The 26360-nt window shown below is 39.4% G+C and overlaps 1 protein-coding gene across 5 annotated transcripts in view; it reads left to right on the top strand.

Annotated features, from left to right (window-relative positions):
- LOC137250137 (uncharacterized) overlaps positions 1-26360 on the top strand; it is a 165824-nt gene that overhangs the window by 20032 nt on the left and 119432 nt on the right. For 2 of the 5 annotated variants that reach the window (XM_067782470.1, XM_067782471.1), the window contains exon 2: positions 973-13295. The exons of 1 other annotated variant lie outside the window; for it this stretch is intronic. In XM_067782470.1, the coding sequence (XP_067638571.1) occupies positions 3572-4852 (1281 nt within the window). In that variant the 5' untranslated portion in view covers positions 973-3571 and the 3' untranslated portion in view covers positions 4853-13295. Of the gene's footprint in view, positions 1-972; positions 13296-13720; positions 14920-26360 lie in introns of those variants that run through there. 2 more of the 5 variants (XR_010952768.1, XR_010952767.1) reach the window with 2 other exon arrangements.

The raw sequence follows: 26360 nt of genomic DNA, 5'->3' as shown, positions 1-26360 counted from the left end.
AGTGCATAGGCCTATTTTTGTTAACAAATATTACTCTATTTGTCTATAATTAATAGAAAAAGTTTTTTGTAAATCCAACAATCTCTCCAAATTTGGATATTTACTTTCTTGCACAAAAGCGCGCCATCTTTGGACAAATTATGTAAGTGCTCTAAGCCACAAACCTACATAACCATGAAAGATTAAAACATGGTTTCCCATTGTTGCAACTTACCTATAATAGCCTCTACCAAATTCCTAAATAATTGTTCCAAAATAATTTGTAGCGTACCAAAAAATCTTAATAGAATTAATTTCTGACCTGTCCATTTTTTGTGGCAAATTTCACTTACACGTAAATACATAAGTCTTTATTTAACAGATTCTTTGTCTTTTACTTTAGTTGTTTACAAAAAAACATGAAATCGCAAATAATGAGTTAACTTTTGTTGAAACTAACTAATTTATTTATAACAATTAATGGCAAATTTGCCCCAAAATGTTTTTGCATTTGCAGATTTAATCCTCATTTTAGATAAAGTACGTCTTATACTGAACAAAAAAAAAAAGTTACAAAAATATAACATTAAATTTTTTATATTGTTTTTTATGCTAATTTATTTTATTTCTTATTTTATTTTATTATATATTCTTTTATTTCAACTTAGGTTATTATTATTAAATGCAACTTGACTGAATCGGAAAATTTCACGTTGTATATTAAATGAAAAAAAACGTCCCAAAAACGTTTTAGATTTTAGGGCAAAACGGCAACCGGCATCATAGCGGCCGTATTTTGTAGGCAGTATAATACCCACTATCTATATATTAATACGATAACAAAATTTCCATATAATCAATTGACAGGCTGTTTCGCATACTTAGCATACGTAAAATCATATAAAAGTTATATGAATCGATTCGTATGGATCAGCCGCAGTGCATAGGCCTATTTTTGTTAACAAATATTACTCTATTTGTTTATAATTAAAGAAAACGTTTTAACTACTAATAACGAAGAGCTTGTACTGGAGTACCTCAACAAGCAGCACGGAAATATAAAATTTACAATGGAAACCGAAAAGGACGGAGGAATCAACTATCTAGACCTCACGATAAATATTGATAAAGAAGCCAAAAGATTTAACTATGACATATATAGAAAGTCAACGGCCACCGATACAATAATACACAATACCTCAAATCACCCTCAACAGCATAAAAATGCAGCATTAAGGCACTTGGTACATAGACTTGAAAGAACACCGCTTACACAAGAGGCATATAAGAGAGAACTTGAGGTCATATATAATATCGCTGCAAACAACGGATATAAAAAATCACTAGTAGATAAGCTCAGAAGGACAAATGGAGAACCAAAAAGAAATAATGAAAAGGAAAATAATAGCTGAACGACTATGACATATACTGGAAAAGCAACATATAAATTGGCAAACTTCTTTAAAAAATACAACATTAACACAGCATTCAAAACATCGAACAATCTAGGACGAAAACTAAGAACTAACATTAACTCAGAGGATCCGTTTAGCAGCCACGGCGTATACAAGCTTACCTGCGGATGCCAGCATAGTTACATAGGACAAACAGGACGGCAAATAAGAACGAGGTTCAGAGAACATATTAGAGATTACAACAAAAAAAAACACGGAATCCAAACATTATACCCGAGTCTAACTTCGCGAATCACATGGTCGAGAATGAATGTTCCCCAGCAAACATCAATAAAACAGTTAGGGTTCTTCACATACAGGAAAAGGGCCGACGTCTCAACGTACTCGAAAACATGGAAATCTACAAACAGAAAACATTCGACGGTAGAATAATAAACGAACAGATAAACACAATATTCGAGCCTTTAAAACTTGTTTACAGGAAACAACTTAATCACACAGGTACAACAGACAAACACACAACAACAAATAAACACAAAACAATTAACACACCAAAACAAAAACCGACAAAGAAGGTCAAACGACTAAAATCACAGATTTCTACCTATCCCAGTCAGCCACACAAATCGATTAGTAAACCACCCTCGGTTCTGAATGAACACACAGCACATACACATAACTAAATATACACAAGCATCAATTTGACAATACCTGCTCATATACCTACGAACTATAAATACAGGACAAACGACAACAACAGATCAGAACGAAAATCGACACTGACGATGGCACAACGCCGAAACCGGTTTGTCTCAAAATCAAATTTGACAAGGGATGACGGAAAATCGTTCCAATATACATCATTTATCCACCCTGTCGGAAAATCAACCAAACAAGATGAGTCAGTTATTGCTTGTCAGGCTTTAAACTTGAACGCGAACGGACTACTAACAATTTACAAGCGACGCCTACTGAAAATATATAAAGCAAAGGCGAGCATTTGGTTCAACAAACAATGCCTGGAATTGAATGTTACTCCGAAATTCGCAAAAATAACAATAAAGGCAAATACCAAATCTAGCAGGAAAACAGTTAGAAAAGCGGAAAAGGATTTTTTAAAATATGAGTTGGAAAGCTTTTACTCGAAGAAGGATGAGATAAATGCCGAGTTATTATCTATCAATTTAAGATTGGCAGAACAACTACCTACGACTGCATTAATGGAATGTTTCGACCGCATTAAGACAGAGGTCGATCAGGAACTACAACAAAAATACAGGTCGCTGAACCGAAAATTGGACAAGCTGGCAGGACGACGAGAGGGTAACCAAAACCAAAACACTCACCAGTTTCATGACAAGTTCGTTAACCTCACAACAGTGGCCATTACCAAGGAAGAGGCACAACTTCTCGAAAAGGGCCTGAAGCACAATATCATGGACCAGAATACAGTAAGAAAAACGGAGCAAGCGATTGTAGATGCGGAGATCGCAATATCATTGATACCACAGGAAGAACAGGAGCACGCAAGACACATGTGCAGGGAAATCATAAAAAAGGAGATGAAAGCACAGGAAGGACAAAAATCGAATACAGAAGAGAAAACAATAAAGAATCTACGGCATAAACTAAGGAAAAACAATATTGTCACAACGAAAGCGGACAAAGGAAACACCACTGTGCTAATCGAAAAAGAGCAATATATATCCAAAACCGAGGATCTCATAGAGGAAATGAAATGTCGTAGAATGAGAGAGGATCCCACAGATGAATACCAAAAAACAAATCAAAGTTGCTATAAAGAATGCAACCAATATAGTAGATTCTAACATGGCACATAGATTGTTCCAAATGAACCCTTCGGCTCCTCCACTGGTTGCGCTACCAAAATTCCACAAGCCGGACACGCCAATGAGGCCCATCATTAATTTTAAATCGACACCATGTTACAAACTGTCCAAATATTTAAAAACGATATTGATAGATACTCTGGAGCTATGGAACGAATATGCAATAGCTAACACAACAGAACTAATAGAGAGACTCGAGACCGTAGAGCTAACAAGAAATAGCAAATTGGTATCTTTTGACATAAAAGATTTATACCCATCTATAACACTATCGGAGACTTTGGACATAGTTAGCTCAACAATAGTTCATAACACAAAAAACAAAGTATGCAAATCACAAATACGCTAAGAACCACTTTACGTCAAAACTATTTTCAATTCAACAATAAAATATATAGACAAACAAACGGTCTTGGAATGGGAAGCCCCACATCAGCAATTCTTATGGAAGTGTTTATGCAAAATGTGGAAGAAAAGTACATACAGGAGCTGAAGTCCAAATTAGGCGTGTCATTTTATGCTAGATACGTGGATGACATAATATGCGTTTTAACTACTAATAACGAAGAGCTTGTTCTGGAGTACCTCAACAAGCAGCACGGAAATATAAAATTTACAATGGAAACCGAAAAAGACGGAGGAATCAACTATCTAGACCTCACGATAAATATTGATAAAGAAGCCAAAAGATTTAACTATGACATATATAGAAAGTCAATGGCCACCGATACAGTAATACACAATACCTCAAATCACCCTCAACAGCATAAAAATGCAGCATTAAGGCACTTGGTACATAGACTTGAAAGAACACCGCTTACACAAGAGGCAAATAAGAGAGAACTTGAGGTCATATATAATATCGCTGCAAACAACGGATATAAAAAAGCACTAGTAGATAAGCTCAGAAGGACAAATGGAGAACCAAAAAGAAATAATGAAAAGGAAAATAATAGCTGGACGACTATAACATATACTGGAAAAGCAACATATAAATTGGCGAACTTCTTTAAAAAATACAACATTAACACAGCATTCAAAACATCGAACAATCTAGGACGAAAACTAAGAACTAACATTAACTCAGAGGATCCGTTTAGCAGCCACGGCGTATACAAGCTTACCTGCGGATGCCAGCATAGTTACATAGGACAAACAGGACGGCAAATAAGAACGAGGTTCAGAGAACATATTAGAGATTACAACAAAAAAACACGGAATCCAAACATTATACCCGAGTCTAACTTCGCGAATCACATGGTCGAGAATGAATGTTCCACAGCAAACATCAATAAAACAATTAGGGTTCTTCACATACAGGAAAAGAGCCGACGTCTCAACGTACTCGAAAACATGGAAATCTACAAACAGAAAACATTCGACGGTAGAATAATAAACGAACAGATAAACACAATTTCTGACACAATATTCGAGCCTTTAAAACTTGTTTACAGGAAACAACTTAATCACACAGGTACAACAGACAAACACACACCAACAAATAAACACAAAACAATTAACACACCAAAACAAAAAACCGACAAAGACGGTCAAAGGACTAAAATCACAGATTTCTACCTACCCCAGTCAGCCACACAAATCGATTAGTAAACCACCCTCGGTTCTGAATGAACACACAGCACATACACATAACTAAATATACACAAGCATCAATTTGACAATACCTGCTCATATACCTACGAACTATAAATACAGGACAAACGACAACAACAGATCAGAACGAAAATCGACACTGACGATGGCACAACGCCGAAACCGGTTTGTCTCAAAACCAAATTTGACAAGGGATGACGGAAAATCGTTCCAATATACATCATTTATCCACCCTGTCGGAAAATCAACCAAACAAGATAAGTCAGTTATTGCTTGTCAGGCTTTTAACTTGAACGCGAACGGACTACTAACAATTTACAAGCGACGCCTACTGAAAATATATAAAGCAAAGGCGAGCATTTGGTTCAACAAACAATGCCTGGAATTGAATGTTACTCCGAAATTCGCAAAAATAACAATAAAGGCAAATACCAAATCTAGCAGGAAAAGAATTTTTTAAGGAAAAGGATTTCTTAAAATATGAGTTGGAAAGCTTGTACTCGAAGAAGGATGAGATAAATGCCGAGTTATTATCTATCCATTTAAGATTGGCAGAACAACTACCTACGACTGCATTAATGGAATGTTTCGACCGCATTAAGACAGAGGTCGATCAGGAACTACAACAGAAATACAGGTCGCTGAACCGAAAATTGGACAAGCTGGCAGGACGACGAGAGGGTAACCAAACCAAAACACTCACCAGTTTCATGACAAGTTCGTTAACCTCACAACAGTGGCCATTACCAAGGAAGAGGCACAACTTCTCGAAAAGGGCCTGAAGCACAATATCATGGACCAGAATACAGTAAGAAAAGCGGAGCAAGCGATTGTAGATGCGGAGATCGCAATATCATTGATACCACAGGAAGAACAGGAGCACGCAAGACACATGTGCAGGGAAATCATAAAAAAGGAGGTGAAAGCACAGGAAGGACAAAAATCGAATACAGAAGAGAAAACAATAAAGAATCTACGGCATAAACTAAGGAAAAACAATATTGTCACAACGAAAGCGGACAAAGGAAACACCACTGTGCTAATCGAAAAAGAGGGGATTCAAGGGGTTGTGTAGCGCAACATATAGCTTCTGCAACCCAATTGTCAACCTCACCTTCGAGCGGCGAATCCCGTTTCACTAACAGACGATGCTCTGGCGACCCCAAGCTCCTCATGGAACTTGGGGGTGGGGAGGGAGGGATGGCCTGAAGGTTCAATGTGGCCATATAAATCGTTCCCGAGATGGTCGGGCCAGCACCTTAATGGTGCTGTGTTACCGGAGCGTATCGGATCTGTATCCGACAAAGGACCATCACATCGATAACACTCCCCAAAGCCTTCGGGGAGTAACCTAATCGCTACAACAACAACAACAATCGAAAAAGAGCATATATATCCAAAACCGAGGATCTCATAGAGGAAATGAAATGTCGTAGAATGAGAGAGGATCCCACAGGTGAATACCAAAAACAATACAGGACAAACGACAACAACAGATCAGAACGAAAAGCGACACTGACGATGGCACAACGCCGAAACCGGTTTGTCTCAAAACCAACTTTGAAAAGGGATGACGGAAAATCGTTCCAATATACATCATTTATCCACCCTGTTAGAAAATCAACCAAACAAGATAAGTCAGTTATTGCTTGTCAGGCTTTTAACTTGAACGCGAACGGACTACTAACAATTTACAAGCGACGCCTACTGAAAATATATAAAGCAAAGGCGAGCATTTGTTTCAACAAACAATGCCTGGAATTGAATGTTACTCCGAAATTCGCAAAAATAACAATAAAGGCAAATACCAAATCTAGCAGGAAAAGAATTTTTTAAGGAAACAATTTTTTAAGGAAAAGGATTTCTTAAAATATGAGTTGGAAAGCTTGTACTCGAAGAAGGATGAGATAAATGCCGAGTTATTATCTATCCATTTAAGATTGGCAGAACAACTACCTACGACTGCATTAATGGAATGTTTCGACCGCATTAAGACAGAGGTCGATCAGGAACTACAACAGAAATACAGGTCGCTGAACCGAAAATTGGACAAGCTGGCAGGACGACGAGAGGGTAACCAAACCAAAACACTCACCAGTTTCATGACAAGTTCGTTAACCTCACAACAGTGGCCATTACCAAGGAAGAGGCACAACTTCTCGAAAAGGGCCTGAAGCACAATATCATGGACCAGAATACAGTAAGAAAAACGGAGCAAGCGATTGTAGATGCGGAGATCGCAATATCATTGATACCACAGAAAGAACAGGAGCACGCAAGACACATGTGCAGGGAAATCATAAAAAAGGAGGTGAAAGCACAGGAAGGACAAAAATCGAATACAGAAGAGAAAACAATAAAGAATCTACGGCATAAACTAAGGAAAAACAATATTGTCACAACGAAAGCGGACAAAGGAAACACCACTGTGCTAATCGAAAAAGAGGGGATTCAAGGGGTTGTGTAGCGCAACATATAGCTTCTCCAACCCAATTGTCAACCTCACCTTCGAGCGGCGAATCCCGTTTCACTAACAGACGAGGCTCTGGCAACCCCAAGCTCCTCATGGAACTTGGGGGTGGGGAGGGAGGGATGGCCTGAAGGTTCAATGTGGCCATATAAATCGTTCCCGAGATGGTCGGGCCAGCACCTTAATGGTGCTGTGTTACCGGAGCGTATCGGATCTGTATCCGACAAAGGACCATCACATCGATAACACTCCCCAAAGCCTTCGGGGAGTAACCTAATCGCTACAACAACAACAACAATCGAAAAAGAGCAATATATATCCAAAACCGAGGATCTCATAGAGGAAATGAAATGTCGTAGAATGAGAGAGGATCCCACAGGTGAATACCAAAAACAATACAGGACAAACGACAACAACAGATCAGAACGAAAAGCGACACTGACGATGGCACAACGCCGAAACCGGTTTGTCTCAAAACCAACTTTGACAAGGGATGACGGAAAATCGTTCCAATATACATCATTTATCCACCCTGTCGGAAAATCAACCAAACAAGATAAGTGAGTTAACTTTTGTTGAAACTGACTAATTTATTTATAACAATATGCCCGAAAATATTTTTGCATTTGCAGATTTAATCCTCATTTTAGATAAAGTACGTTAATGAACAAAAAAAAAAAGTTACAAAAATATAACATTAAATTTTTTATATTGCCTTTTATGCTAATTTATTTTATTTCTTATTTTATTTTATTATAAATTCTCTTATTTCAAATTGGTTTATTATTATTTAAATGCAACTTGACTGAATCGGAAAGTTTCATGTTGTATATTAAACGAAACAAAAAAACGTCCCAAAAACGTATTTGATTTTAGGTCAAAGCGGCAACCGGCATCATAGCGGCCGTATTGCATAGGCAGTATATTACCCACTATATTTATTATTAAACTAACTTTGTTGGATTATATATCCATTAATCGAATGCTTAGATCCCATAACCCTAATTTGTTTATGTCGCTTAAAGTTACGAAATCAATTTTATTTTAGTAAATATGTTTGCGTGAATAATTTCAATGTTTTTGTTTGTTTTTCTTTTCTTTCTAATTTATTCTGCTTTGTTATATCTTAGTATTATATGGTTCACAGACGATATTTTATGGTAGATATGGTCATATATATTCATGAAATGGAGTGTTTATAAATTCTCTTATTTCAAATTGGTTTATTATTATTTAAATGCAACTTGACTGAATCGGAAAGTTTCATGTTGTATATTAAACGAAACAAAAAAACGTCCCAAAAACGTTTTTAATTTTAGGTCAAAGCGGCAACCGGCATCATTGCATAGGCAGTATATTACCCACTATATTTATTATTAAACTAACTTTGTTGGATTATATATCCATTAATCGAATGCTTAGATCCCATAACCCTAATTTGTTTATGTCGCTTAAAGTTACGAAATCAATTTTATTTTAGTAAATATGTTTGCGTGAATAATTTCAATGTTTTTGTTTGTTTTTCTTTTCTTTCTAATTTATTCTGCTTTGTTATATCTTAGTATTATATTGTTCACAGACGATATTTTATGGTAGATATGGTCATATATATTCATGAAATGGAGTGTTTACAAATTTAATACAAATTAATTACGTACATAGATCTCAATGGGAATCCCAACATTAAACATCCGAATATTAGGATCTTCATATTTCCACAATGATCACATTAAAACCCGGAAAAAAGTCTAAGTGCGGTTATTGCGTTTTTATATGGAACTAATTGTTCACTTCACTTAATTTTTTCGCAATTTAAGTACTTTATTTTTTTTCCTTAATTAAACATTTTTTAGTAAACTCTGACTTCTTTCTCATTACATAATTTTTTTATATTTTTATTTTATTTTTTATGAAGGTATCCTCTATTCTACTCGAAATTTTTTTTTGTGCACACTTACCAATTAGATATGTATTTATACAAAATTAAACGGATGGCGTGAAATAGGCTAAATTCCTTTAGCAAATTTCTTCGTTTTTAACTAAAAGTTCATGTTTTTTGAATTATGACACTATTGAAGTAAATGGGCGATATATGTGTATGGGTGATATAGGCGTACTGGGGAACCGAGCTCCCAAAACTAACTTCGGTAGCGCGCCAACGGGGACCTTCCGGGTGGTGTGGAAAAACCTAATTTTCAATTCAATTTCAAGTAATTTCACCATAATTCTATGTCAATTTCATTTACATAATTTTTATATTTTTGTTTAAGGAGCTCCATACCAAAACGTTATAATTACACGTGAAAAGTTTGTACAAAATTTAAGAAAATACAATCAAAAAGTATAAAGTCTTAGATCAAATTAAATATTTTAAAGAAAAAGTTAAGTAAGTTAGACCAGTTTGCTATATTTCCAACACTTGATGCATAGACTGAGTTGAAAAAAATACACGTTGGTCGAATTTCGACCACAGGCGATACTAGTATTTCTTAACAATGAATCTACGGGTAGCCTTTGTACCTGAATGTACAATTCCATGTAACATTTTATTTATTTTTTATTTTATTTATAAAAGCTTATACAATGTTATTTAACATATGTACAACCTAAAAAACATGCAGCGCTAGCATCAGAGGCTGTCCGTTGAATAAACGATTTGTGTTAAATTCTTATCAATAGATCTGATCTTTTAGAAAATGATATCTAGTTTTTATGTTTTTATCAGTTGGGTTGTAAAGGAGGGAAATAGGATCCGTATTGAAGCTGCATTCTCTTTTATCTCGAAGCATTGGGCAAAATTCTAATAGGTGGAGGACAGTTGCTGTGGCGTTGCAAAATGGACAGCAATTGGTTCTTATGCTACCAAGGAGGTGAGCATGCGTAGCTATTTTGTGTCCTATTCGGAGACGTATGTATGGAGTGAGAAAGTTAGCTGGTATTGTTGAAGGATATACTGGTTTGATCCTTGCTGAGTTGACTATAGCATAATGGTGATTATAAGAAATCCAATCGATGGCCAGTTTAGAGTGTCTCCTTTCGTTGATGAGACGATATATCTCGGATTTTGTAAAGAAACTGACTGTTAATGTGGGCGCATTAGATGCATCTTTTGCTAATTCATCAGCGTAAGAATTTCCGGTTATACCAGTGTGGCTTGGAACCCACATTAGCTTAATTTTCTTTTGATATAGAATAAGATATTCTATAATTCAGTTGATGACATTAGTGAGGTTATTGCTATTTTGTATAGATTGAAAACACGATAAGCTGTCGGTACATATTACATATTTTCCAGCGTTTTTAGAAGCATGTAGAACGGCGTGGAAAATTGTGGAGGCTTCAGCGATAAATATAGAACAGAAAGGGAAAAGCAGCCCATAGGATATCGGCTTACCTTTCTTGCTAACGACAGCAAAAGACGTACTGGTGTTTTTAGATCCGTCCGTGTAAATAAATCTCCAACTATTATGTTTTAATGCACTCGCAACTACTCGAAATTCAGTGACGTAAATCGCATTCGGAGTGGTGTTTTTAGGTAGGCGAACTAGATTGTCTATAAAAGTTTCTTTAGAAATCAGCCATGGAGGATGACAAAGTTTACGTAGTTTAGGTGGTTTTAATGGCAAGTTGTTTGGTTTGGCAAAAGTCGCGCTTTTGTAAATAGCTGATTAAATTTTTGGCGATCGGATCCGTGATGATGAATACAAAGCATTTTGTAGCGTGTTGTTGGAACCAAGGATAATTCTAGGGTAGAGTTTGATAGTGCTGTCTTCCATGGTATCCGTTAGGAAGGGAAGACCAGATTCAGCTAATAAATTTTTGATAGGCGATGTTGGAAAAGCATGAAGCGAACTTCTTATAGCCGAGGGATACGGAGCAGCAAGCATGATATGGTTCTTTGAGTGATGTCCATAAATTTCAATAGCGTAGTTTATTAAGGAGAGTATTAGAGCGTTGACAACATGAATTAATAGAGCTGGGCCAATGAGCGAGCGCTTACATGATAGGTACTTAATAATATCTGAGTTTTTAGTAATTCTATTTCTTATATACTGACAGTGATCTTTAAATACATTGTTATGGAATCGCATCTATGATGGAAGCAGTAAGGAAGGCGGTCGGCATGATGTTGTGGTGCACAGTGGCTAGTCATTGTCGGCTGGGGCGGGTCCTTGCCAACCTTACTGTTCCTGCGCCATAAACAGAAAAAAATTCCTATCATGCCTATCAAACTAAAAGCTCTCAAATTCAAGAAAAACCGACAGAAGCGCAGAGACCGACTCAAAACGCTTATAAATTCAAACTAAAACAACATGCGGCCGACCCGGATATCACGGACAGACCGTTAAACATTCAAAATTTAAATTCAAAAAAAAAAAAATAACCGCAAAAAAATCACCGAACCGGACATGGCCGGTTACCAACGCTGAAAATCAAAATAATAAACATAAAACTGAAGAAATGAAGGGCCGAATATATAGAGGGGCCGCCGCGGGTGTTGTTGCGACGCCCGGTGCTTATCCCACCCTCAAAACCATGGCCACCGACGCACCTAATTTTCGGTGACCCCTTACCTGTTTTCCCTACGAACGCCAGCATTCCCATTCCTACTATGTTTTTATTGACACTTCATTATATAAACAAAAAAAATCTGAATTAATACTAGGCAAAACTTGAGAGATTACAGCTAACTAATGTTAAATCTTCCAAAATCACGATCTAAAGAGACGGAGGCTTGCTTATCATTGAAAGTTAATTTGGCTTTTATACCTTAATTGTATCTCATGTTAATGGGGATAATAAAAGAAAACTGAGTCTGTTTGGATGTTGATTTTGTAAGATAATATTCCTTACAAACGTTCTGATATAAAACCTAGATACATTAATTCCAAGAGTTAGGTACTAAGACGTTACATACATCAATTTCGCAATTCAGATTGATAGAACGAAAACTGAGGTCATCTTGATACAACTGTGATCATGCTAGTTCGAAAGTTTGTTTTTAAAATAATGGTCTGAAGACAGTTGCCTTGAAGCCGAAAATAACAGATCCTGTCGCTTCGATTGCTGCACGATTGGTCTACATCGGGCGACTTCAAAATAAACTAAATTCTTCCTTTGGTTCCCTTTTTCTTTTGAACATAGTGTAAAAGCGTTTAAATGTTACTGCCAATGCAATTTGGAAGTTTGTTGCTAACTGGTTGGAGCGAGAAAAAAAACTTTCTAGAACATAGATCAAAGTTACATCAATTGGCCGACTACTTATAATCTCCTCACCTACTATACAAATTTACTTATCACAATTAAATTGTATGTCTGTGTTGCTATTGTTCTGCACCACACTGTAGGTGCTTCTGACCCTTGCACTTACCTGGAATCTGGCCGAAATACCTACTCAAAAAAAAAATTTATTGGTTGCTAAGTTAGAGGAAGGCCATAGATGTAACCAGTAAGAAGGGGAGGGGTACATTTAGAAAAAAAATTGTGGTATTTTATTTTAGTTTGTTTTACTGTAGATTATTTTATTTTATTCTGGTTTATTTGAGCTTACTTCTTTTCTTTATTGTATTTGGGTTAGGTTATTTCCTTTTAGTCTATTTTATTTCAATTAATTTATTTGAGTTTAGGTAACTTTATTTTAATTTAATATTCATTTTTGTTTAATTTTACCATTACTTTCATTTGAACATATCCCCCTCCCCCCTTTTTCCCAGCTATACCAGTTTCCTTGCCTGATTCCAATAATTTATATTTTTATCAAAGGTTTTTATGCTAATTTAGCAAAATTTCGCAAACGGTAAGGGCCTACAAATTCCTTCTTCTCTAAAGTACCTATTCATCCATGATTTAAACTAACATTCACGTATGCTTATCTATGTAGTAGGCAGTGCGTCAATCGCGCAGACCTATTTATACGGTTCGCTAGATAACTTAATAATCAAGTTAACGTTTATAACGGACATAGTGTATAGTTTAAATTTTTTTGTAATTTTCTTTTTGTGTATTCCTAGTAAATATATTTAATTAAAACGTAAACTTTTAATTTTATAGTAAATCATACTCATTAAAGAAATTGTTTTACATATTCAAGTAAAACGTAAACTTTTAAATTTATAGTAAATCATACTCATTAAAGAAATTGTTTTACATTTAACAGTCAGTGTTGGTATTGTTTTGTTTTTTTTTTTGTTTTTTTTTCTTATTGCTTCTAAATTAATTAAACTTCTTTAACTTTACTTACGTTTACATTTTTAACTTTGCAACAAGTGGATGCTGCTTGCTCTCTTTAATTTAGGTATATGTATAGATGTATTACGTGTTAAAATTTTATACTAGCGTTATAGTCTTAAGTTTGAATATGTTTGAATATTGATAACTACATGTTGTTGCAGAGTCAAAAATGAAAGAAAAAAGTTGAGAGTACAAATACGTATATTTTGGTCAGTATCGGAACGCTTTAACCGCTTTAACCGTAGATATTTGTTGTCGTAACCGGGAGTGGCAGCAGGCCTATGTACGCGGCCCTGCTGTTGTTGTAGTAGCTGGTATCGTAGTCTGTGGTGCCGCCTGTTGTTGCTGTTGACAGTAGTGGCGCAGGCCTATGTTCGTTGCAACTGGTGGTGGTGGTACATCTGGTGGTTTTTGCGCTCGTGGTTGGCGCTATCGAGGGGGTCGTGGTTGTACCGACGATGGTGATTGCGCGTTGTAATGGTAGGCGCTGTTGGTGGTGGTTGGTGCGTTGTAGTGGTTGTGGTTGCACCGGCGATGGTGGTTGGCGCGTTTGGTTGGCGCTGTAGTAGTGGTGGTGCACGGTTTTGGTGGGCACGGTTGGCGGTTTTGCACTGTAATGGTTGTTGTTGCACCAGCGATGGTGGTTGGCACGTTGTAATGGTAGGCGCTGTTGGTGGAGGTTGGTGCGTTGTAGTGGTTGTGGTTGCACCGGCGATGGTGGTTGGCGCCGTAGTAGTGGTGGTGCACGGTTTTGGTGGGCACGGTTGGCGGTTGTGCACTATAATGGTTGTGGTTGCACCGGCGATGGTGGTTGGCGCGTTTGGTTGGCGCTGTAGCTGGCGGTAGCGCGCTTGTTCTTATAAGGACGACTGGCGGAAGTGGATTTGAGCTGGCGGGTCTGTCAAATATTGGCGGCGTTACAGCGCTCCTTATGGGTTACCAATTGCTTATCAATTGCTTAGAATCGTGTCGGCTAACATGCGCATTTGTCGACAAATTGTGAGGTGAACGACGACGAGGTGCTGGCTGCTGTATTCCCAACTTCTTTAACACGTTACCGCCTGAAATGTGGGTGCGGTGCTACCTCTCGTTGTTAATTTAGGGGTGATGTGGTTAGGGGCGTCGTTGCTGCTGGTACGAACGCAACCCCTACTTTTCGCAGAATTTAAACGCTTTTCGGGGCATCAAACGGTTTGGCTAATAAGCCTTGCTCGAATTCGCAAACGAACCCGCGTGCCAACCAGGGCAAGAAAGAATTAAAAGCACACAAATCGCTAAGCGCCACTATAAATCTGTAATCCTCGTTTGATCCGCGTGCCAACCAGGAAAAAAAAGCATTAAAAGCACACAAATCGCTAAGCGCCACTATAAATCTGTAATCCTCGTTTGATCCGCGTGCCAACCAGGAAAAGAAGCATTAAAAGCACACAAATCGCTAAGCGCCACTATAAATCTGTAATCCTCGTGTGATCCGCGTGCCAACCAGGAAAAAAAAAGCATTAAAAGCACACAAATCGCTAAGCGCCACTATAAATCTGTAATCCTCGTTTGATCCGCGTGCCAACCAGGAAAAAAAGCATTAAAAGCACACAAATCGCTAAGCGCCACTACAAATCTGTAATCCTCGTTTGATCCGCGTGCCAACCAGGAAAAAAAGGCATTAAAACACATAAATCGCTAAGCGCCACTATAAATCGTAATCCTCGTTTGATCCGCGTGCCAACCAGGAAAAAAAGCATTAAATGCACACAAATCGCTAAACGCCACTATGAATCTGTAATTCTCGTCTGACTTACTCCGTCCGCTGCCAACCAGGAAAAGAAAAGAAAGAGATTTTCGATCTGCCGAAACTCGTGGTTTTTTGCTAGTGATCGCCGATCTTTTCTTTCTTGTTTCGATACCTTTGCATCGCAACTTTTAGGTCCCATCACTAGTCACTAGGTGTGTTCGCACGCCGACTCTCTCAAGTAGACCGTAACAGTAGACCATAACAGTAGAGCATAACAAACCTGCTTCGCTTTGAAGACCTGACGATGAAGCGAACAGGAAACCGGACCATCTGTGGGAAGCCACTGCCAGGGACCTCCGACGACAAGCAACGTGGGGAACGGCTCACCCCTGAGATAAGAGTCTCAAAGTCCTATTACGAAGCTAGCCGGGCAACATAGGTCCATCAAAAAAAGTTAAGTCAATTGGGGAATTAATTCTGTTTCCTGGTTTAAAAGGGCTTTGCGGCAAGTAAACATTTGTTAAGGAGAACTCGTCAAAACTCCGAAAGATGATTTCTAGTGGTCATCGCCCCCACAGAAAGGCAAAAAAAAAAATATGGGTGTAGACATTTTGATATGGAGAACTCGTCCAAACTCCGAAAGACTAGTCCAATTCAAGCGTGGACTGCCAGGGTGTTCACGGTTCTCGGTGAGTACGCGCGTGAACATCCTATGAGGTCAGTGCTCGGGGAGAATACTGGGCGAGATGTCCCCGACCGCCAAAACGCCCAGACAAAAAAAAAGGTCCAATTGGTAGCTATATAAAAAAAAAATCAAATTGTAGTTTGACAGAAAGACCGTTCTTGTTGGTTTATTGTGGACGAGTATCCGAAGCGTGGAAGCGACCTATCAATTTCCCGTTGAGGTCCTCGAGATCATACAGTGCATTGCCTATTTTTCGGAGCACGCGACACTTCAGGTATTTTGGCAGGAATTTGGCGTTAATGCCCTGTTTGAAGTTAATTAAGGCAAAGTTTTTCCTGAAAACTTCTTGGCCTTCCTTGTAGTTGACTTGCCTAGAGCGCTTGTTATAGGTGTTTATCCCCCTATCCTTGGCCTGATCTAAATTTCTACGGATCTGCTCGCGAATATTAGTCAACTTGTCCGTTCTGCTCACTATCGTAACCTGGTCTTCCCGAAGGCTGCCGAGTTTCTCTAATATACTGTATGCTGAGGCATGTTGGACCATATTTTAGCCGTATAATGCAAAGTATGGAGAGCACTGAATCTCCGTATGAAAATCACTTCTCAAAACTGATAAAATCTCGGGTATATGCTTATCCCAATCGGTATGGTCAGGTTTATCTTTCAGGAAAATCCTAATCTTCGAAACAATTTCTCTATTAACGCGCTCGGATGCGTTTGCTTGGGGAGAATATAACCCCGTCCTCACGTGCGTCACCCCGTAATTTGCTAAAAATTGGTTCATTTCCTTCGAGATAAACTGTTTACCATTGTCACTGAATAAATTCAGGGACCCCTACAGCCGGAAAAATTTCTGAAGCGAAGTAATTTATAACGTTAACAGTGGTGGCTCCCTGCATGGGCTTTAGCCAAACGTATTTTGAAAAATGGTCTAGTACTATGAAAAGAAATTGATTTCGACAAAAACGTTCTCTCGCAGACGCGAAGGGATTGCCTTGTCCATCAGCCTACTCATAGTCTGCGGTGCATTGCACAGACCAAATGGCATTACCTTGAAGTGGTACAGAGGCCTCCCCGGAACTGCGAATGCTGTTTTTTCCTTGGAGGACTCTGTCAATTTGATCTGGAAGAACGCGTCCTTCAGATCAATTCCACTAATAAAATGCGTATCTTTCAGTCTGCTCAATAAGCCGTTGATATGAGGCAGGGGGAATGAGTCCTTTTTAGTCACCGCGTTGACCTTCCTGGAATGTATGCACAGCCTAACTTTGCCTGGTTTCCGAACCAGTACCACAGGACTGCACCACGGAGAGTTTGATTCTTCTATAACTCCTAATTCGAGTAACCTGTCTAGTTCGCTGAAAGCTTCGGCTTGCCTCGGTGGCGAAAGAGGGAAATGTTTGCTTTTTATGGGAACGGCATCACCGGTGTCGATGTGATGCTCCACTAATTTATTTTGCCCTAGGCCTAACTTCTCATACGAAGGAAACGTCTCGATGACCTTTTGCAATTCTAATTTCCGGGCTGGTGACAATTCATGGAGGTTAAGTTCTTCTTCCTTTTCAGGTCTAATCTCTATGCACTCTATGCTTGGGAATATTTCGGGAGCTAACGCAAATGCTCTCCAAAAATGTACCCCGAAGTACGCTTCTTGGAGCAATGAGGGAACAAGGTAAAAACGAATAACCTTTGTGGTATTTTTGAAGGTGACCGGTAGAGATACTGAGCCTAAAATTTTTTGCTTGTTGCCGCCCGCGGTGTATACGAACGCATGTAAGGGCTGATAATCGAAGCCGTTATCCTCTAGGAATTCTAATCCATTTTTTCCTAAGATGAAGACGTTGGCTCCCGAGTCCAACAACCCTACAAGAAAATTATCTTTAATTTTTGCCTTTACGAGAGGCCTTTCATCCTCTGTAAGCGTTAACGTGGTGGCTTGCAGCAGTCTACGCTCCTGTACTCTGTTGTTGTTGTTGTTGTAGAGATAAGGTTGCTCCCCGAAGGCTTTGGGGAGTGTTATCGATGTGATGGTCCTTTGCTGGATACAAATCCGGTATGCTCCGGTACCATAGCACCATTAAGGTGCTAGCCCCACCATCTCGGGATCGATTTATGTGGCCACATTAAACCTTCAGGCCATTCCCTACCTCACTACCCCCAAGTTCCATGAGGAGAAGCTATATATTGCGCTGGCAACCTGAAAGGTTGCGCTACACAGCCCCTTGAATCTGGTATTTTAGTCGCCTCTTACGAGAGGCATACCTGCCGCGGGTATATTCTGATCCCCTAACCCGCTGGGGTCTCTCCTGTACTCTCCTGTGGTATCTCTTCCTGCACTTCAAAATATTGTCCGATACCGGGTATTGTTCAAAAATGGTATGTCTTATTTGTTCATACCTATGTTCCCTTTCTTCTAGGTTTGGTGAAAATTGCTTTTGGCAAGCGACATCCCTGTGCTGGCGTCGCAGAATCTTGATCGGTTCGCCCCTCGCGGATGAGGACGTTTAACTCTCGGATCCAGAACTATTCGAATTGTCCGTACTGTCAGGGTAAGTTATTATCACGTTTGAGGGTTCTTCTGCCAGGGTACTACTGCACCTCGGAAGCTCACCACCTCCGTGCAGAGATTCACCCTCTGGTTCGGTGCACTGGACGACGGCTCGAGCACCGGCTGGTGTGGGAGCTATGAAGCCGAACGAGGTTCCCCCGCCTTCTCGCTCGGGTACTGGTTTCCCTGCCTGCGATGGTCTCTAGGGCATTTAGGAGTAAATACACCCTTATGCCCACATCTAAAACAAAAAGGATTCTTGATGGGTTCCTCACAGTATATATAGGAGTGGCCCATTGCCTGGCAATTCCAGCATTGGATTCCTGAATAGTCCGGTCTCCTGTTGCGTCGATATTCCAGCGCCTCTATCTGCGGATCCATTTCGCTGTCCTTGCTTTCCCTCTTCATGTCCGGGGTTGCCACACGTGCTTCGTTCACATGCCGTCCTGGGTAAGTGGCTCCCAACAGCTTGCTTTCCTTCAGCACTTGTTCACCTGTGCGTGCTACATCGCGTAGATCATGAAGGGTCCTTACATCTGCGTTGAAAAGCATCAGCTTAAGGCTACTGTTGACGTTCCTTTTTATAATGTCAATCAGTAGAACCTCCGACATTGGCTCTCTTAAGCGCGCGTTCAAGTAGATTATGTCCGTGTGGAACACGTCATAGCACTCACTTGCTTTTTGCTTCCGCATGGAGATCTCCATCATGATCTCCTGGTCAGTTTTTAAAGTACCGAACTCTCTTTTTAAGGAGTAGCACAAAAAGGCATATGTCCCATTTGGGTTTTGTTTCGTGAACAGCCAGTACCATTCTTCGGCCCGCCCGGAAAGAAATAGGTGGAAACTAGCCATTATTTGTTCGTCCGTGCATTGTGTGCGCTCACACAAGGTGTCTAGCTTAAAAAGAAAATCTGCCACGCTTCCAGTGCCGTCGAACGAGATTTTCCACTCCTGCGGTTTCACTACTATGCTGCTCGGAGCAGGGTACACCGGTGGTGCTACTGTTGGAAGTGGGTTACGGTCTATTCTATTCGCATTCCGGTTCTGGTTCATTGCTTGCTGCGCAGATTCGAGACCGGCGTTGAGCTGGTCCATATTGTTTCTGATTGACCCCATCTCCCTCCGCATCTCTTCCTGCGAGGTCCTGAACAGCTGGTGTAATACTTCTACCCACGAGTCCTCACGAGGAGCGTCGTGATGGATCCCCGAAGTAATAGCCCGGTCACTTGCAGCTTCTCTTATATTTCCCATTCCATAATTCGGTGGTAAAGCACCAGCTCCATCTGGTGCGTAGGTCGACACATTGGTCATTAGCCCCGAGATATCATGCGCGTTTAGTAGGGGCGCGTTCAAATTACTGGTACCCCCGGGTCTATTCAAATTTTCGCAGTGGTTGTTCAGGTCCGAGCCTGTATGAATCCCCGCGGAATTTCCGTATTGCCCCCCTACTGGGGTGTGCACCACCAAGAGACGCTTGGCCTTGGAAAAGGCCCCCTATTATTAACACCCCGGTTCTGGTGCCCTCGGAAATTTCCCGCACTCCCGAACGGAGTATTCTGGCCCGGTTGCCCAAAGAACTGGTCACGCGACATTATAATCCGGTAAAAAAAATTGCGGTTGTTAAATCCTAGTATGAAAAAAAAACTTCTGTTTCCAGACGATGGTTTGTTGAAAAAAAATGTATATATCTGTATAAAAAAATATTGCGCGAGAGTTAATGCAATCATTTATCGATAATCGTATCGAATAAAGAAAAATTTCCAAAAGCTGAAAAAGGTGGTTAGTTAATAAAATATGCGATATAGGTTTTAATGGGAATGCTGACATCCCATCCTTAGAAGGCCGTAGGCTACAGGGGAAAGAAAAAAAAAAAATGTAAAAACAGCTCCATTCATACTTGTCCCTAGTGCTCCCAACCGCAATGCGAAGGGGTCTTAAGGCCCCCTTCAGAGACTGGTTGGGCCACTAGGGTCAGTTCCAGACACACACGGGTTGGTCTCAACCCGCCCAGCTGCAACGCAGGGGCAGTCTCCAGGGGCTAGCCCCTGGGACTGGTTGGGGGTGTTGAGGTCTCCCGTCCATTCTCACTGGACACCCCTCCTGCTTCCGCCGCAATGGGTGGAGCGGTTTCGGAGCCGCTCCCCAGTCTGTTGGGACAGGAAGGAGTGCCACTTTGAATCCCAGCTCAACCCGTCACAATCCAGATGGTGTTCTGAGTTACCACCTGAGACGTGGGATGAGCTGGGGTTCTTGCAATTCACACACACACACACTGGACATCACAAATTCGGCAGAAAAAAACGGAAACTAAAAAAAAAGTATAAAAATTTTAACATTAGAAAAAAATAAAAACCCAATTAGCTGACACATTATTTCCAAAGCCGACTAACGGACAACTTCCGGTAACAAAAAACCCCAAATGTACAAAAAAACTAAGTGCGTTCAGCACTGCATCACCGGGTGAATACAAAAGTCCGGAGGACACGACGTTAAGTCCCGTGGCTCCTTCGGTCACTGCCCCCGATGACTAGTCCGGACAACCTGATCCGCCAACCATCCCACCGCAATGCAGGTGGCTACTCCTGCGGCTGCCCACCTCGGACTGGTGGAATGGTCAACTTCCCAAGTTGACCCGGAATGACCCTCGCGAACAGCGCCTCAGGCGCCACGTTGGGCGCCATCTGTTATGGCGCCCTCAGCAACTGTCATCGCGACAGTGCCTCGGACACCAAAACGTTGGGCGCCATCTGTTATGGCGCCCTCAGCAACTGTCGACGATGATCACTCCGGACAACCTGATCCGTCCAACCATCACACCGCAACGCAGGTGGTTGCTCCTACGGCTGCTCACCTCGGACTGGTGGGATGGTCAACTTCACAAGTTGACCAGGAATGACCAGCGCGTCAGGCACCAAATCACGTTGGGCGCCATCTGTTATGGAATCGTATCTATGATGGAAGCAGTAAGGAAGGCGGTCGGCATGATGTTGTGGTGCACAGTGGCTAGTCATTGTCGGCTGGGGCGGGTCCTTGCCAACCTTACTGTTCCTGCGCCTTAAACAGAAAAAAATTCCTATCATGCCTCTCAAACTAACAGCTGTCAAAGTCAAGAAAAACCGACAGAAGCGCAGAGACCGACTCAAAACGCTTATAAATTCAAACTAAAACATCATCCGACCGACCCGGATGTCACGGACAGACCGTTAAACATTCAAAATTTAAATTCAAAAAAAAAAAATAACCGCAGAAAAATCAACGAACCGGACATGGCCGGTTACCAACGCTGAAAATCAGAATAATAAACATAAAACTGAAGAAATGAAGGGCCGAATATATAGAGGGGGCGCCGCGGGTTTTGTTGCGACGCCCAGTGCTTATCCCACCCTCAAAACCATAGCCACCGACGCACCTAATTTTCGGTGGCCCCTTACCTGTTTTCCCTACGAACGCCAGCATTCCCATTCCTACTATGTTTTTATTGACACTTCATTATATAAACAAAAAAAAATCTGAATTAATACTAGGCAAAACTTGAGAGATTACAGCTAACTAATGTTAAATCTTCCAAAATCACGATCTAAAGAGACGGAGGCTTGCTTATCATTGAAAGTTAATTTGGCTTTTATACCTTAATTGTATCTCATGTTAATGGGGATAATAAAAGAAAACTGAGTCTGTTTGGATGTTGATTTTGTAAGATAATATTCCTTACAAACGTTCTGATATAAAACCTAGATACATTAATTCCAAGAGTTAGGAACTCAGACGTTACATACATCAATTTCGCAATTCAGATTGATAGAACGAAAACTGAGGTCATCTTGATACAACTGTGATCATGCTAGTTCGAAAGTTTGTTTTTAAAATAATGGTCTGAAGACAGTTGCCTTGAAACCGAAAATAACAGATCCTGTCGCTTCGATTGCTGCACGATTGGTCTACATCGGGCGACTTCAAAATCAACTAAATTCTTCCTTTGGTTCCCTTTTTCTTTTGAACTTAGTGTAAAAGCGTTTAAATGTTACTGCCAATGCAATTTGGAAGTTTGTTGCTAACTGGTTGGAGCGAGAAAAAAAACTTTCTAGAACATAGATCAAAGTTACATCAATTGGCCGACTACTTATAAGCTCCTCACCTACTATACAAATTTACTTATCACAATTAAATTGTATGTCTGTGTTGCTATTGTTCTGCACCACACTGTAGGTGCTTGTGACCCTTGCACTTACCTGGAATCTGGCCGAAATACCTACTCCAAAAAAAAATTTATTGGTTGCTAAGTTAGAGGAAGATGGAGGGAGAGGAGATGTAAACTGGTTAGAGGGGGAGGGGTACATTTAGAAAAAAATTGTGGTATTTTATTTTAGTTTGTTTTACTGTAGATTATTTTATTTTGTTCTGGTTTATTTGAGCTTACTTCTTTTCTTTATTGTATTTGGGTTAGGTTATTTCCTTTTAGTCTATTTTATTTCAATTAATTTATTTGAGTTTAGGTAACTTTATTTTAATTTAATATTCATTTTTGTTTAATTTTACCATTACTTTGATTTGAACATATCCCCCTCCCCCCTTTATCCCAGCTATACCAGTTTCCTTGCCTGATTCCAATAGTTTATATTTTTATCAAAGGTTTTTATGCTAATTTAGCAAAATTTCGCAAACGGTAAGGGCCTAAAAATTCCTTCTTCTCTAAAGTACCTATTCATCCATGATTTAAACTAACAATTACGTATGCTTATCTATGTAGTAGGCAGTGCGTCAATCGCTCAGACCTATTTATACGGTTCGCTAGATAACTTAATAATCAAGTTAACGTTTATAACGCACATAGTGTATAGTTTAAATTTTTTTGTAATTTTCTTTTTGTGTATTCCTAGTAAATATATTTAATTAAAACGTAAACTTTTAAATTTATAGTAAATCATACTCATTAAAGAAATTGTTTTACATATTCAAGTAAAACGTAAACGTTTAAATTTATAGTAAATCATACTCATTAAAGAAATTGTTTTACATTTAACAGTCAGTGTTGGTATTGTTTTTTTTTTTTTTTGTTTTTTTTTTTTCTTCTTGCTTCTAAATTAATTAAACTTCTTTAACTTTACTTACGTTACGTTTACATTTTTAACTTTGCAACAAGTGGATGCTGCTTGCTCTCTTTAATTTAGGTATATGTATAGATGTATTACGTGTTAAAATTTTATACTAGCGTTATAGTCTTAAGTTTGAATATGTTTGAATATTGATAACTACATGTTGTTGCAGAGTCAAAAATGAAAGAAAAAAGTTGAGAGTACAAATACGTATATTTTGGTCAGTATCGGAATGAACTCATCGCTTTAACCGTAGATATTTGTTGTCGTAACCGGGAGTGGCAGCAGGCCTATGTTCGCGGCCCTGCTGTTGTTGTAGTAGCTGGTATTGTTTGGTTGGCGCTGTAGTAGTGGTGGTGCACTGTTTTGGTGGGCACGGTTGGCGGCTGTGCACTGTAATAGTTGTGGTTGCACCGGTGATGGTGGTTGGCGCGTTGTAATGGTAGGCGCTGTTGGTGGTGGTTGGTGCATTGTAGTGGTTGTGGTTGCACCGGCGATGGTGGTTGGCGCGTTTGGTTGACGCTGTAGTAGTGGTGGTGCACGGTTTTGGTTGGCACGGTTGGCGGTTGTGCACTGTAATGGTTGTGGTTGCACCGGCGATGGTGGTTGGCGCGTTTGGTTGGCGCTGTAGCTGGCGGTAGCGCGCTTGTTGTTATAAGGACGACTGGCGGAAGTGGATTTGAGCTGGCGGGTCTGTCAAATATTGGCGGCGTTACAGCGCTGCTTATGGGTTACCAATTGCTTATCAATTGCATAGAATCGTGTCGGCTAACATGCGCATTTGTCGACAAATTGTGAGGTGAACGACGACGAGGTGCTGGCTGCTGTATTCCCAACCTCTTTAACACGTTACCGCCTGAAATGTGGGTGCGGAGCTACCTCTCGTTGTTTATTTAGGGGTGATGTGGTTAGTGGCGTCGTTGCTGCTGGTACGAACGCAACCCCTACTTTTCGAGTACATCATCTAGGTATGGAAATACAAAAGATAAACAAAAAAAAAAAAAAATAAACAAATGTCATTTAATGTGTGAATAATGTTGTGCAACAAATTGTATTAGTACTTGAACCAAATAATTATTAATGTTAATATTAATGTAAGTAGCAAAATAAGTGTTAAATGATGTGTCAGTCTCATGTTTATTGTTAGATATCCTAATGTATAATGTTTAATGTATTTAATTTTATATACTTAACATTAAATAGATCCCCAAAGAAGAAGACGTAAGGTAAACGTTGAAACGCGTCGGGAACAACAAATATACGTTGTTTTAATTTATGGCCGCAAATGCTCATTTTAGCAAACCAATCATTAATAAATTGGCCCAACCAACATAACAAAGGATACACCTTTTACTGTTTCGTCAATGTAGCTTTGGAACGTTTGGGCAGCATTCCTTAACCCGAAAGTCATATATTTAAACTCAAATGGTCCGAACGGCGTTAGAATAGCTGTCTTTGGCACGTCTGCCGGGTGCACTGGGATCTGGTGGTATGCCTTCTTGCAACCTATTACCGAAAACATTTTTTTCCCGAACAATTCACCACCTAAGTCCTGTATATGCCGAATTGGATAGCTATCTGGCACTGTTTTCGCGTTCAATCTCTTATAATCGCCGCAAGGCCGCCACGTCCCGTTTGATTTCTGCATCATGTGAAACGGGCTCGCCCATTGACTACTTGAGCGCTGACAAATCCCGCGTTCGATTAGGTACACTCAAACTCTTTCTTCGTGCATTCCAGTTTTTCAGGAGAAAGTCGTCGCACCCTTTGCGCTACCGGTGCTCCTCGTGTCGTGGCGCCTTTTGAGTTTTTTCTTTGCAAAAATCATAACTTTTGAACCAATGAAGATATTTTAAAAATTTAAAATGCAAATGAAAGCTAATTATTTGAAGTTTTGTTGTGTGAAAGCTAAGAATGTCACAGATATAGGGTGCTTCAAATTTTTTTTTAGAAAAATGCAAAAACAAAATGTTTTTAGTAAAAAATAAAAATAATAAAATGAGATTTGTCTTATAATGACGTATTTAAGCATTAAATAAGATAAACTAATGATTTTGATAAGATAGCGTGGCACTTCCCACTTATGATAAAAAGTTGTATCTAAGTAGTCACGTAAACAATAACTACCAAAATCGATAGACGTGTTTTTCTTTTAAATGGCAATACTCTTATAAAACTCAAAAGTCCGTTTTTGGTGTCACAATAACAAGGTGTTTCAAAATTCATCGTAAAATTTTACATGTTTTTTTTTTTTTAATTTACAAGCCAAATATGTATTTTATTAATAACTAAAAGTTATTGAAAGTGGTTCAATGAAATTTTATTTGAGCTCAAGATGGCTGTTTAATTTAGTTTTAGTGTCACTGCCCATTTATGCCAAAAAGTTTGATCTTAGTAACCGCTTTACCAATTTGTACCAAACTCGATAGACGTATTGATTTCTATAAAAATTTAATACTCGTTTGAAGGCGAAATGCCTAAGCTTTAAAATAAATTTGATAAACTTTAGAGAAATGCAATAACGAAATGTATATATTTATAAATTACTAAATTAATTAATTCTTTTATTTGAAATAAAAAATTAACATGTACATAGATATCTTATTTTTCAATAAAGTAACAAAATTGATTAGTAAATCTGTTTTTCATTGTTGTGATAAGAAACTTATTTTATCTTAACATAGTCATCGTCACTGTAACCATTTCTGAGCTATACGCATCTGTAAGATCTTTTTGTGTTCTTACA

The sequence above is a fragment of the Eurosta solidaginis genome, chromosome 4 (assembly GCF_040869045.1).
Source record: "Eurosta solidaginis isolate ZX-2024a chromosome 4, ASM4086904v1, whole genome shotgun sequence".
NCBI lineage: Eukaryota > Metazoa > Arthropoda > Insecta > Diptera > Tephritidae > Eurosta > Eurosta solidaginis.
This window is presented reverse-complemented; position numbering and strand designations above follow the sequence as displayed.